This window comes from Rhea pennata, unplaced genomic scaffold (assembly GCF_028389875.1).
Source record: "Rhea pennata isolate bPtePen1 unplaced genomic scaffold, bPtePen1.pri scaffold_51, whole genome shotgun sequence".
NCBI classification, from domain to species: Eukaryota; Metazoa; Chordata; class Aves; order Rheiformes; family Rheidae; genus Rhea; species Rhea pennata.
In genome coordinates, this window is record NW_026907687.1 from 938,159 (window position 1) to 953,033 (window position 14,875).

Here is a 14,875-nt window from a genome sequence, read left to right on the forward strand (position 1 = left end):
CACCTCAGGCATTTATTGCTGAACTGTGGGACCTGCCAGAAGGGTGAAAGGCACACAGGCACATCAGTTATTTGTCCTTCTAGATTGCCTATGCTGGGTGTCCAGAGATAACAAATATCTGCACTGCCAACATATACTGACTTGCATCCGTAGAGGACTGATTTTTTGGAAAGGGAAAATAAAGGGAGACGGAGGGCTTAGATCACAGCAAATATCCCTGGGAATGGCCAGAATTCATTCTCAAAGGAAAAGTAGATGGAAGAAGGGACTCCCAGTATGGGAGCACTGTAGATATCAAAACTTCCTGCTCCATCACCAAAGAGTATAAATCATCCCTGGTAATGGGGAAGAGCTCTGCAGCCTGCCCTCAGCAGGAACAAGAAACCTCAGAAGGGCTAAATTCCCTTCTGAACACCAGGTTACACCAAATGTTGGGTGTCAGTTTAGATGCTTAGATTTGCAGGAAGCCTTGTGCACACATTAGCCCCTTCCACAACTATGCTTGCAGCACCATGCTCCCTGGAAGATAGAGGAGAGCTGGCATGGAGCAGAAACATCTAACCAAATCCCACAATCATGGCTCAGCTGAGCTCAGGATCTGGATGGATCTGTTGCTCATCTGGTGCAAATCAGGCTAGCCCAAGAGACTACCTCGCCTCCCATTGCCTCACTTCCTCTCACCTCACTTCTCTTCATCTCACCTCTCCTGCCCTCCCTCCTTTTTTCCTCCCCTCCCCTCCCTGTCCCTCAACACTCTTTGTAGAACCCCAATATCCTTTCAGTTTCCACAGAGTTGATCACCCTTCTGTGTTCCTTTCCCAGGGGCCAGGATGCAACAGGATATTAGTTCTTCCAGCAAAGTCAGTGGTACCACTTTGAGGTCTTCCGAGATCCCAAGGGAGATGATCAAATGTTTCTTTTGTCTGAGACAGGGAAGAACGGGACATCTGTGCATGAATACTCAAGACAAGTCTGGCCAAGCAATCCCTTCTGAGGAGAGTGAGCCAGTCTTTGTAACTGTAGCAGATGAGATCCTGGGCTACTTGAAGGACAGTTGATCATAACCCACTGATCGTTTGTCAAAAGGATTTGGGTAGAGAAGAGCTGGTCCATTTCAACCCTAAACCATGAGAACTGCAGGAAAAAGGTAGCTACGGTCCCCCAGACTTTCTCCTACTCAGCACCAGGTTTTGGGGACAGCATGCCTAACAGAAATTATCCCACCAGCATCTTTCACTAACCACTATTAAGCTGCAATACTAGCCTAGATTGAGCCTCCTGTAAAGACATCTTGAAGTTACAGAGAAAGCAGCAGTGCATTTTGGTATTAGCCTATTCTTGGAGTCAAGCTAACAGCCCCACAGGGGTTTAATCTTGGATTTCTGTGCTTTTCCCTAGATTCTTCCTGAGAGTCCTAACTGGATGCAGATCCTGCACACTCCATCTATGTCACTAAAGAATCCACCATCCTTAGATGCTCAGCTCCAGAGAAAGCCATTTACAATTTCTCTAGGGATGGCCAAAGGGGGCACTCATCTTTTAGCAATAGCTTAGACTTCTCAGTTTACATATGTGAGGGAGAATAAGGTATTAAATACTTGAGCACAAGAACATGCTATACTGCACTAGAAGTCTCCTGTATCTCAAATTTATCTTTCCTTCTTTCAAAACCCTTTCTAATTTTAGATTTCTAAGCATTCTGGTGAGAAGAGTGCATGACTGAATGCTACATAGCATAAGAAAACAGTGTCTTAGGTGCTGTTTTGAGGGTATTTATGGTTTAGAAGTCTTTCAAGTTTTCTCCCAAGATGGAGGCTACTCATCTCTCCTCAACTGATAGATATTCTCTTCTGGCCACCTATTTTTTTTAGGTAACTGAATCCTAGCCCTCATGACTGGAGTCTAAAGAGCAGATACAGCTCACAGGAGAAAAGGTAGGTATCAGATATGTTTGTTTAAATAAATTCTGCCTAATTGATATTTTAGGTTATGTCAAAAATCCTTCAAGGTCCTCTCTGACCCCTCCTGTTTCTTCTCCTCTGTGATCATCTTTCTGAGGTGGTAATGAAGGTGAATGACCTCTCTGGACTTAGATGGAGGGGAATTCACACTTATGGTCTGCACAGTCCCCAACAGATAGCAGCAAGATGGAGTCCAGATTATTCTTGGTAATATGAGGAGGAAGATCAGGCTGCTAGACAGTAGAGCACAGGCTACATGAAACTTATTGCTCAGCATCTCATGAGTGAGTTGTATCAGCACCATGAAATTTGCTTGTTAGTAGAAGGAGGAAGTAAGAGACAGGTTAATCATATCTCCCAGAGTCAGGTCACAAGCATCATCGTCACCAGGAGATGTGAAGGGCCTGTTTAGCCTGGAGAAGAGAAGACTGAGGGAGGATCTTATCAATGTGTATAAGTATCTGAAAAGAAGGTCTCAAGGGGATGGGGCTAAACTCTTTTCAGTTGTCCCATGCGAGAGGACAAGAGGCAACGGGCAAAAACTGAACCACAGGAAGTCCCACCTGAATGTGAGTGGGAATTTCTTCACTGTGAGAGTGACAGAGCACTGGAAGAGGAGTCTCCTTCTCTGGAGATATTCAAAGCCCACCTGGATGCAACACTGTCTACCATGCTCTAGGTGACCCTGCTGAGTGGGAGGTTGGACTAGATGATCTCCAGAGGTCCCTTCCAACCTTACTGATTCACAGAATTACATAATCACACAGAGTCACAGAGTAGTTGAGGTTGGAAGGGACCTCTGAAGATCATCTAGTCCAACCCCCCTGATCAACTGTGATTCTGTGTGATTATGTGATTATGTGACTGTCATACATAGGACTATGACCATCCCATAAAACCTCACAGAATCATAGAATCAGTAAGGTTGGAAGGGACCTTTGGAGATCATCTAGTCCAACCCCCCTGCTCAAGCACAGCCACCTAGAGCACATTGCACAGGATCACATCCAGGTGAGTTTCGAATACCTCCAGAGAAGGAGACTCCACAACCTCTCTGGGCAACCTGTTCCACTACTCCATCATTCTCACAGGAAAGTTTTTCCTCATATTCAGGTGGAGCTTCCTGTGTTTCACTTTGTGCCCACAGCTTCTTCTCCTGTCACTTGGCACCACTTAGAAGAGTCCAGCCCCATCCCCTTGACACCCTCCCTTAAAGTGTATGTAGACATTGATAAGATCCCCTCTCAGTCTTCTCTTCTACAGGCCCAGCTCTCACAGCTTTTCCTCATAGGGCAGATGGTCCAGTTCTCTGATCATCTTCCTAACCCTGCGCTGGACTTTCTCCAGTAGCTCCATGTCTCTCTTGGACTAAGGAGCCTGGAATTGGACACAGTACTCCAGATGTGGCCTCTCCAGGGCTCAGTAGAATGGCAGGATCATGTCCCTTAACCTGCTGGCAACATTCTTCCTAATGCACCCCAGGAGACCACTGGTCTTCCTAGCCACAAGGGCACATTGCTGGCTCATGGTCAACTTGTTGTCCACCAGCATTCCCAGGTCCTTTTCTGCAGAGCTGCTTTCCAACACATCAGCCCCCAGCCTATTTTAGTGCATGGAGTTATTCCTGCCTAAGTGCAGAACCTTGCGCCTGCCCTTATTGAACCTCAGGGGGTTCCTCTCTGCTCAACTCCCCAGCCTGTCCAGGTCTCTCTGAATGGCAGAACAGCCCTCAGGTGTGTCAGCCACTCCTCTCAGCTTGGTGTCATCAGCAAACTTGCTGAGGAGGCGCTCTGTCCCTTCATCCAGGTCATTGATGAATAAATTGAATAAGACAGGACCCAGTACTGAGCCCTGGGGAACTCCACTAACCACAGGCCTCCAAGTAGACTCCACGCCACTGATGACAACCCTCTGAGCTCTGCCTTTCAGACAGTTCTCAATCCACCTCGGTGTCCACTCGTCTAACCCATATTTCCTGAGCTTACCTATGAGGATGTTATGGGAGACAGTGTCAAAAGCCTTGCTGAAGTCAAGGTACACAACATCCACTGCTCTCCCCTCATCTACCCAGCCAGTCATTCCATCATAGAAGGCTATCAGGTTGGTTAAACAGGATTTCGCCTTGGTGAATCCATGCTGGCTACTCCTGATCACCTTCTTTTCCTTCACACACTGAGATAAGACATTCAGGATGAGCTGTTCCATCACCTTTCCAGGGATGGAGGTGAGGCTGACTGGCCTGTAGTTTCCTGGCTCCTCCTCATTCCCTCCCCATTTAGTCCCCTTCCCCCAAGAACAAAGGAGAGAACCATGAAGACCAGCATGCATTCATCCCAAAAAATTAGAAGACATAGCTGCCTGCTGTTGCTCACCAACCAGACATCCAAGAGTGGGGAGCAAGGGCAGATGAATATCCACCAACACAGGATAACACAGTTTCACAAAGTTATCCTCTTTCTCATCAGCCTTCCTCCTTAGTTGGGCTCCAGTACCAATGATGGTGGGGAACCTTTGTCTTCATCAATGGCCTCATCTTCCTTATCTTCTGTTCTTGCTTCTCAAGTGGAATTTTCTGCTGAATTTCAAAGGTGTCTTTTTGCTCTGATGGAGATGGACTGTATTTCTGCAGTGAGAATGATTATGCTAGGTCTCAAAGACCTGCAATTTTTTTCAAGAACAGCTAAGAGCTGTTGTCCTGTTTCTCATGCCCTGACTAAAGCAGTACATGAAGCAACAACACAGAGAAGTAAGTTCCTGTAGGACTGGGCTTCCTAGTTGCCCTAGAAGCCAAATAGGCTTCAGTAAACCATTATTCAAAATACATTTTTCTTGTTTCAGATTTTTTTTTCCAAGGTGATGGAAGATTTTCTACATTAGGCTTGTGAAGTGTTCACTGTGAGTTTGTGTTCTGTCACAGTTACAGATTTGGGGGGTTTTGACTAACATGTCTCGGGTTGTACATTTCTGAAGGCCTGGGGGCAGTGATCACTTTATGGACACCAGTATCCACCAGCTCTGGAGAGGAAATTGAGGATGAACAGCAATGTGTTGGAATGTCTTCTAATGCTTTGGGCCATTACTGGAAAGAAGGAGCAACTAAAGGCCAATATATAAGGAAGAATGGAGGAAAAATGTCCCTTTGACTTATCTAGACATGGATGAACCAAAGGAGTGAGGATCTCTTTGGAAACCAGGGAAATACTGATCTCACCTGTGTGCATTTGAATAAAGCATTGACCTAGTGCAACATGTGAACATGGGAAAGTTAAAGAAGGCTGAGATGTCTCTCTCTGTTGTTTACAGCTAATTCAAAATGGCAACCAATACTTTGCATGTAGTTTCTTACTATTAAATATGGATAGAAATCAATACTTTCCAACAGTGATTCATCACATCTGTCTCAGACCCTGATTTTAACCATGGATAAATTGTCCTTCCGATATTTTGGTTTCTGTTCATAGAGTGGATTTAGATGATTACATAAAACATAGGCAACTGATTTCTAGAAGACTAACATTAGAAGAGATGAATCACTATGTAACAGAGAACAATAAAGCCAGGGAAGAACAGTGTAAAGTGTTGCCTGGAAAGAGGAAGTTTCAGTGTACTAATGAAGTTCCTCAGGAATAGGATTTGGGAAGTAAAACTTTACATATTTCCTCCAACAGTGTCAGGAAACCCAGTAATCAGCAGATGACACTAAGAGGAAGAGGTTATTCCTAATATTTACTGACATACTGAACTCAGTTGCATATGTCTAACATGTAAACATTCAAAGCACCTTAGGTAGAAGATGAACAGAGATGCGAACTATCAGAAAGAACATGAGATACTTTGCTCTGTGTTCACTGAATATAGAAGGAGAGAAACTTCAAAAAAATTTTGACAGAGCAAGCGAAATCAGGGACAGGTTCCTAATCAATGAAGATGGAGATTGGAACACCAGATCAGAGGAATACAGGTCAAGCTTACCATCTCCTAGTGTAAGATCCACCTTACCTGATTTACATATTTTTCTATGAGGTATTCCTTATCAGAGAACACATGATTCTTTTAGAAGGCAATCCGTCTAACCAAGCAAGGACATCTGCTTTAGGCCAAGATGAATTGCATCCAGGCCGGAGACCTGTATGATTGTGTCTGCCTGAAGTTAGTAGAGGCGATTGCAATCTGTAGTAAGTTTGGGAGCTCTAAATGAGCCTCTAAGTGCTGGGACTCTGAAAATGAATCAGCATTACAGAAGAGTCCTTGCCTACATTCCTTCTTGGGAAAGAAGTTCATATGCAAGAAGTCAGCAAAGAAGACAACCCAAAAAGCACCTGACTGACTATTGAGACATTTTCTACTTTGAGTGAAAAACAGGACTAGATTGATTTTGGAAGATAGGAAGGAAGTACTACTACCTGTTTTATCTCTTAATTTTCTACTGCACTTGGAAGGCATTATGGAAGGTGCACTGGAGTGGGGTTTCTCTCATCAAATACTGCATTAATTGAGTTGCTATGTTGCCTTAAATTTCTAAACCCATTTAAAATTCCTGAGCATATTCTTGCTGCTCAACACAGACCTGGGTCTCTCACTGAGCCCTTCCTCACACCCACCAACTCTTTGCAGATGTCTTGGGTACTCTGAAGAACTCAGGTAGCTCTGGACATCTATGTTGAAGCAACAGAATCTTACCTTATGTAATACCAGAGTATTGCCCCTGCCCATATTTATGCTTGGGAATAGCCCCTCATAAAACACGTTATTAAGGTAGCTGGGACAAAATGTCCATCAGAGGCATCGGTTTCATTTCAATGGCTGCAAAGGGCTCATGTGGAGCTGTTTTTAGTCTGGTGAAGTTAACCTACCTTCAGAAGAAAAATGGTGTCACAATGGCCTGTGGTTAGCAGAGACTGATAAACAAAAGGGCATGAGAAGGACTCTGTCCCTTATGTCTTTCTCTTGCTAGAGAGGCAATTCAATATCTCCAGCTGAGATAGGGCAACCTATGTGGGTTCAGTGCCTCTTCTCCACAAAAGGTTTAAGGTTATCCGTATTTTTTCTCCTATGAAATATTTCCTATGACTCCATACCTAATTCAAGAACTAAAGCAAAATATTCCCTTAACTGTCAGAAGGAAATTTAAATAGTCAGATATCCCGTTTAAGTAAGTGACCAAAGGAATGTAAGTGAAACTATTGGGCTGATGCAGCTGACCATAAAGTGTTAGGAAGATGTTGTTCCTCTTCTTTCTTTCTTTCTTTCTTTCTTTCTGCCTGCCTCTGCCTGCCTCTCTCTTTCTCTCTTTCTTGGCAATGAGCAGTCTGGGTGAATTGTCCTTGCTCATGTGATGGAGGGGAGGGAACACAGGCAACTGGGGTTGAACAAGAGGAAGGATCTGTTCCCTTTGTGGACAGTAACGGAAAGAGAGGTGGTGGCCAGTTCATATACCAGGGAGGATTGGTTCAGCATGGAGTCCCCTTATTTTCTGCCTCTGCTTGGTGAGTGACTGTCTTGGCCCTTGTGCTTCTTCACTCAATGTGTTCTTCTGCGATTTAACAATACTCCTCTTTTCCTCTCACTATTTCTTTGTTTCTCCACTAGGTTTCTTTCCTTTTCCAATTAGACAAATTTCATCTTTCCTCTCTTCTCCCTTCCATTTCTCCTTATTTCTATAACACTCTCTCCATCTATATACTTGTATCTTCTCTGTATATCTGTCACCTCTTCCCTTTTTCTTTTCAATTTCTTCTTCCTTTTCTTGTTATCTCCCTTTTTCATCTCTCAGGAATGGCAAATTTTAATTCCTTCTCTCTTCACCATTTCTTTACAATTTCTTTTCTTCTCTCTTTTAGTTTTGTCTAAATATCAGTTTTCTTCCTTCCCTTTTTCCTTTTTCTTTCTTTTTACTACCTCTCTTCCTCTTTTTATTTCTGTCTGTTATTCTTTCTTTCTCTCTCTCTTTCCCTTTCTTTCTTTTCCCTTTTTCCTTCCCTTCCCTGTCCTGTCCTGTCGTGTCTTGTCCTGTCTTTTCCTGCCTTTTCTGTCTTTGTGTTTCTCTCTTTCCTCCTGTCTTTCTCTCTTTCTTGTATTTCTTGCCTTTCTTTCTCTTTTTCTTCATCTCTTTCTCTACCTTGCCTCTATGTAGATAAATTTCTTTTTTCTCCTATGCTCTCAGTTAGTTTTGATCCCTACTGATACAATTCCAAAATAATTGCCCTACTATTTCATTTGTATAAACCCCATCATCCCTTTACAGCCTGCTTCATTGGCACCCATTTCTTAGTGCCTCTCCAGTTTCTTTGGCATCCCTCATACCTTCCACAGACCTTTCATTCATTTCCTTTCTGTCTTTCAGCATCTCTACAGATATTTTTCCTGTATGGGTCACCTGCAGGTAACAATTCTGCATTTGGGTTAAGGATGTGGGGTAGCACATTTCTTTATTCTGTTGGGACAACTGATCATCTGGGCACATAAGAACCCATTTGACATCTGTTTCCCCAAGGATCCAAGCATTTCAGATGCTCCATATGGTCACATCCCACCCAGATTCACTTAAGAACCATCGCTGGTAGGTGGCATGTGTCAACAAGACCATAGGCAAGATCCCAGTCAACAGACCACTGGCAAAATGAGTTGCCCAAACCTCAGTGAGAATCTCAATACACATGCACCAAAACAGGGAGGATAAATATGGACCTTCAGGAGAATGAGTTTGTGTCTTCCCACTCCAGCTGTTGCCTCGGTGATCATGAGACTGAGCTTTGCTTATCAGCCCAATTCGAGCAAACAGGCTAGTTCAACTGCAATAGCTATCCAAAGAAAGAATCCCGTATCACCTGCTTGGCTGTACTTTGGAAGGAAACCCAGGAGAGAGTTCAGACCTGTACAATATGAGGTCCTAGATAGAAACACGAGAAGAACATTCTAGCTGCCCGTGAGTAGCTGCAAACTCTCAATGTGGAGCATGAAGATGCCCAACTGTTTACAAGGAAATTGCTGATGCCTCAGTTGGGGGAGGGGGGAAATAGCTTTTTGTTGACTGTTCAGTGGCTAATGCTACTTCCCCTGCCACATCCACAATATTTAGTTCCTTTTTCACAATCAAGCTGCTCTGTGCTTTATTTTGCGTGGATGTGAGTTGAAATCTAAGAGGATCTGGCTGAAACCCATCAGCCTTATCTGAGCCCTTCTCCCCTGAGACTAGGAGTCCATTTTGCCTTCTATCTGCATTTTCTTCTGTTCCACCAAGTACCACATCAGTGTTTCTCTAGCTAGTGTGTGAATTGAGATGTTGGCACCATACCTGAATATCTGATTAGGTTTTAGTGTGGACACAGCCTGATCCATTCCCTGTAGTGCTGACAAAGCAGGACACTGGGGCCGAGGAGGAGTCAAGAAGGACTCTTTCTTATACCATACATTAGCAGCAACACTATTTTGATTACATCCTAAAAGTGTGGCCTCAGCTACACACAGGCTTCTAGGAATCTATTAGTGTAGGAATTCTATTAGTCTTCTAGGAATCAGACTGATTTCATCTGATTTCAAGATTTAAACGTGGTGGGAAAAATAAGTTGTGTAACTGCTTTGCATGCTATTTGGGACAGGCATGGCATGGGCTTGTGGGACTTGGTTTGGAGCTGTTTTTTCATCTCTTGCACACTTTCTGATAAAATGGAAATTAGACACCAAGAAAACTTCTGGTTTTTTTCTTTTTTCTTTTTTTTCTTTTTTCTTTTTTCTTTTTTTTTCTTTTTTTTTTCTTTGTGGGTGGGAAGGGAGGGGTAAAAGGGCTGCAGTTTTTGCTGACAGTAACAACAACACACCCTGGTTTCTTCCAGTGAATTCATGAATCATTCAGGAGAGAGATTCTTATTTTAGGATGGCTGCTGCAAGCTGAGCTCATCCTTTCCTCAAATACCTGAGTCAGCATGTCTGTACCACTTTGTCACAAGGCCAGAGATATCTGCCTGCTCTGGACCATGATGGATGAATTTATCTTTGTATAAGTTGAATGTCTAACTTCCTTCCCAGACCTCCCTGCACCCCCCAACATCTTTGTGAGCCCAGAGAAAATGGAGTATCTCATTGGAGACACCGTCTCCTTCCGATGTGTGGCTCCCCCCTCAAAGGACAAGATACAGGGCTTTCAGTTCTCAGGGACAGCTGGATGGGCTGTGGACATTCGGACCTCCAAGAAAGCCTCCACCTACACCTTCAACATCACAGGGCCAAAGGATGGTGGGTCACACACATGCAGATACACTATAATAGATCGGCTCCTTAAATCAGTCCAGTCTAAGGAAAGCAAAGTGATCATCATCAGTGTCAAAGGTAAGCTATGAATCACTCTATTTCTTTTTCCACCTTCTCTAACAGTTTCCTCATCATACTTCCTTTTGTCTACAGATTTCCTAAAAGTCTCAGACCTGCAATGACTCTTTGATATTTAATAAAGAATATCAAAAGTGGCACTCTTCTCTTTTGCAACTGCTTATTCTGAACTCTGCATGCTCAATTCTCTTTAGAACGGTATTTGAAGATTATGATTTATGTAATAGAGAAATAGATGGTTAAAACAGGGAGGAAGAACTAAACTCTATAAGTATCTTTTTGCTTTTTCCCTTTAGACCCTCCACCCCATCCCACACTTTCTCTGAACATTTCCAGTGGAGTTGTGAGTGAGGGTTACCCTCTCCTCTTCATCTGCACAGCTCCTGGAAGCACAGTGGAGCATAGATTTCACTTCTACAAAGAAGGAGCTGAAGTCATCCCTGGATCTGAGGTCAACTCATTAGAGACAAGTGCTCAACTTAGCATCTCACAGAGCAGTCAGAATCACACGGGGAATTTTACTTGTGCCTATGAGGAGAAAGTGGAGGGGAGATGGATCCTGTCTTACATGAGCAGTGTTGTGACTGTCTTTGTGAAAGGTAATGCCTTAGCAAAAGGAATGAGGATAAACTGCACAATAATGCCATGAGGGAGAGAACAAAGCTATTATCTAACAGGCCATTTGGGTCTTAAAAGGTCCTGTCACAGCCAAGATTGTTGACTGAAACCCAACATTTTATCTATCTTTCCCTCCCACTCACCCTCCTATGTGTTTTGCAGCTGGGCAACTATTGATTATTTCCCCCTTACCCAGAGCTATACAGCTGCTCTTTTAAAATTTTTGTTTTCCCAACTTTTCTCCCCAGAGCCTCCTTTTGCTCCTGAATTGGGAGTGGATCCTTCCTCTGCTGTGGTGACTGAAGGCTACCCCTTACGTTTCACCTGCATTGCCTTCAGGGATGACTCGAGGCTGAGATTTCACTTCTACAGGGATGGGGTTGAAATCCCATCAGGACAGGCAGTCTCAGAGACCACTACCATGAACCCTGGGAATTTCACTGAGCTCCTGTTCCCGCAGACTCCAAGGAGGTTCAGTGGGAAATTCAGTTGTGGATTTGAGGAGGATGTGGGCGGGACATGGGTGTCATCACCCCAGAGCAAGGTTCTGGAGGTCACTGTGAAGGGTAAGTTTGTCTGAGGGTCTATTGTGAGTTCTGAAGACATCCAGACCTCTAGGAGACTATGTGGATATAATTATTTACACCTCCAATTCAGGACTGGTTTTGGAAGTAGATTGCCATAACGAGCAATTTTCCCATTATGAAAAATTAATGGTCAAAAATATCACCATTTTTGTCCTTGTTTCTATCTCCTTAACTGAGGATAATTTCAATTACCCAGCTCATCCTCAGAGTCTTCCTAAGTGGCCAGCATTACCCCTCAAAAGTCCATAGTATGGTTTCTCAGTCTTTTGCTCTGTTTTAACCTTCCTCAGACTCCCAAGGACCATTACACCTTAAATAGGTGGGTCTCAGACCTCCTACCCATCCTACAAGTGTCTTATCTCATTCTTGAGGTTTCTGTTGGTCTCATTCCTTCCAGGTGCATTTTACTTGCTCCTCTAATTTTGCCTTTGTCCACACTTTGCAGCCTTCTAGCAGAGGGTGTATCCTTAAATGCATTTAGTTTGCAACACACTGAACATAGTGCTATAATGATACCCCTCACCTGCCCATGAAGGTATCGTTCTCTACTCTTGGAGGAAAGGAGCTGTGGGTAGTTTTCCTTTCAACTCAGAGGTCCTGGTTGAGTCTAAGACCACGGTTTCTTTTGCTAACTCATCTTCTGTGTTTCTTTTATTAGATCCCCCTGCTCAGCCAGATCTGATCTTGAATCCTCCATCTGGAGAAGTGAGGGAAGGGGATCCCTTACTTATCACTTGTGTAGCCTATGGTACTAGTGGTGAATGGAAGTTTTACTTCTATAAAGATGGGACAGAACAATTCTCAGAGGCTTGCACAAGGAACCACTCTTTCTTCAGCATCCCAGCAGTTGAACCATCTGTGACAGGGCAATTCACCTGCAGGTATGAGGAGAGAGTCAGTGGAAAGTGGATTCCATCACCCCTGAGCCAGGTGACAGTGGTCACCATGCAAGGTGAGTCTCTATAGCCAGTCCAAGCTTTTCCCAGGCTAAATCACAACCAGAAATATCATAGGTCCCTTCAAGTTGCATTAGAGACACATTCACACACTCAAATGCCTAAACTGCTTTACACTTGGTCTAGTTCCACCCCATCGTCAGTATGCAAAAATGGAAAGTTTGGCTTTGTAGATGCATGAACTGAAGCTCTCTTGCTGATGGTTCACAGTTGTTTATCTTTCCTAATCATCTGGTAAACAGCCTCATCTCTGCCCATCCCATTGGTGACTGGATGTGCAGCTGCTGCAGCTGCTCTGGTTCTGGTGTTGCTGCTGGCTGCCTGTATCTGCCAGAGGAGGAGAGGTAAGTTATGAGTACAAAGGAAAGAAAAAGGATTCAGGCTAGCTAAGATCAGGGGATACTTTTGAGAGGAAAGGAGATTGTGACACTGATGAGAAGAATATGTACAGTCAAGGGGCGAGTGTTCCTGCTCCTAGTATGCCTTTGGATTGTGGGTCCCTCCAAAGTATTGATCACAATTTAGTCCACAAAAGGTTGAGCCTGCAGAGCATTCTCCCACAAACCCATGCTGTGATCTAATGTGATGGTGGCAGCCCATACTGGCAATATCACCTCAACCCTAACTCTGATCCTTGGAGTGTATGATGAGAGCAACACCACATTGACTAACAAAGCAGACGTTTGTGGGGCCTTCTTTGAGCCTTATCAGATGGTGACAGACCATTTTTATGAAACTACATGTTTTAAACAGAAATTCTTTCATTTCTTTCTTTACTAGGCCATGTTCACTGGAAGGGACTTCACAACAAAGATGACACAAGTGCTTATCCTCTTGCCCTGGTCAGTTAAACTGGTATTTGATCTCAGGAGTGCTTGCTCATGTCTTTGCTCAAAAAAATGCAGTCATTTTCAGCCTCTTCTTCACTTCAGTGGAGCAAGAAAGAAGACAAAAGTAAAGAAAAGGATTGTTTCTATTCTTCTTTGCTTTGAACACTCAATTCAGAGTTCACTTTGTAAATGCCCCTGTCCGTCTTGTCAGTAAATCTCTCTTCAAGTCCAACAATGTTTCTTTCTCTCATTCCCTTCCACCATCTTTCTGAGCCTGCTAGAAATGGGGAAGTTTGTCCCAGGGCAAGGGTTGGTCTTATCTATACTGGCTTATGGTACTATCCCATGCAGAGGACATTTTCTTTGGTCCATGAACCTAAAGGGCAGACAGCAAAAGTTTTGTCCAAGTACTATTAGTGGAGATGAATCCCACTCCTCCAGTCTCTTCTAGTTCACTATTTTAACTGAATGTTGATGCATTTTAAGTGAGTCCTTTACAGCTCCTTAATAATTGAAGAGGAGGCGTACACAACAGCTGATGCTATCCTGGCTCTGGTGTAACACAAAAGAGTATTAAGGAATCAATTTGCCTCTTGGCAAATGTCCCTTCCTGGCCCATTTTGCAGTTGGCCACTGGACTATAGACATGTCTAGTCATGGCATGCTTTGAGAGTCACAGGCATATTAGGAACTGGGAAAAAATGCAAGGGAAAGGTGCCTGATCAGCTGGGAAAATCAAGAACAAGAATGAATTTATTGCTATTGGTTCTAATCATCACAAGTCATAAGGAAGGTGCCTAAGGCAGGAGAAAGTAGAGACAGACCCCTTCTTTCCTCTGGGTTTAGTGACGGATGAGATGGGTTGTGGTTAATGAGGCAAAGACAATGCCCCAAAATGATCCAGAGCATATGAGGAGGAAAATATCACTAAAAATGTGAAAACCACATCTACAGCAACCCTGATATTGTATCTGAGCAAAGTGCCTACCGAACCAATGTGACTGCCAAAGCCAAAACAATACGAACATGCCTCTGGAAAGGAGGAAGGAAGGAGAGAAGGCAAGACATTGCCTCAGTCTGCCACACGCCTCTGAATATGTGCAGTATCCAGGGTGTAATTTCCCCCTGTCTCCAGCTGTGGCTGGCGACATATGTTTAATCATGCAGCATTTCCTCTCTCTGCCCCTCGTGACCACCTAACTCAAGTCAGATGGATGGAGAGGGAAGGACAGAGTGACCAAATAGTAAGTTACTTGCCTGGATAGTCCAGTATAGAGCTATGACCACCTGCTGGGCCATGGTGGCATGTTAATCTTCCCCTTCGTGATGTTCCGCAGTGAGTACTGGTCTCCTCGCCTTGCACTGTTTCTTCTTCTTCTTCTTTTGTGTATCTTTCTCCTATTTTTTCTTCTCTCTTCCCTTCCCTTCTCTTCTCAGTTCTTTCCTTTTTCTTTGTCTCTATCCCTTCTCCTTCTGCCTTCTGCATTATGTTCCTCTCTTCATCTTTCTTGTTCTGCCCTCACCTCTTCTTTCTCTCTCTCTTCTGACTTCCAGTCCTGTCTTTCCTCCTCTCCTTCATCTTTCTCTCTATTTCTGTC

The 14,875-nt window shown here is 43.8% G+C and overlaps 1 protein-coding gene across 4 annotated transcripts; it reads left to right on the forward strand.

Moving 5' to 3' along the window:
• The first annotated feature begins 1,899 nt into the window (after nucleotides 1-1,899).
• LOC134154899 (Fc receptor-like protein 5) lies at nucleotides 1,900-13,512 on the forward strand. Of its 4 annotated transcripts, XM_062601530.1 has the most exons (9): nucleotides 7,415-7,447; nucleotides 8,305-8,343; nucleotides 8,455-8,886; nucleotides 9,794-10,286; nucleotides 10,583-10,885; nucleotides 11,153-11,470; nucleotides 12,150-12,443; nucleotides 12,690-12,791; nucleotides 13,228-13,512. In XM_062601530.1, the coding sequence occupies exons 4-9, from the start codon at nucleotides 10,028-10,030 to the stop codon at nucleotides 13,296-13,298; spliced, it is 1,347 nt and encodes a 448-aa protein (XP_062457514.1). In that variant the 5' UTR covers nucleotides 7,415-7,447; nucleotides 8,305-8,343; nucleotides 8,455-8,886; nucleotides 9,794-10,027; the 3' UTR covers nucleotides 13,299-13,512. The 4 variants fall into 4 exon arrangements, with proteins under 4 accessions (XP_062457515.1, XP_062457512.1, XP_062457513.1 ...); XM_062601531.1 differs by lacking the exons at nucleotides 7,415-7,447; nucleotides 8,455-8,886 and adding an exon at nucleotides 1,900-1,934 and having other exon boundaries at nucleotides 9,987-10,286; XM_062601528.1 differs by lacking the exon at nucleotides 8,455-8,886 and having other exon boundaries at nucleotides 7,381-7,447; nucleotides 9,987-10,286.
• The last annotated feature ends 1,363 nt before the right edge of the window (nucleotides 13,513-14,875 follow it).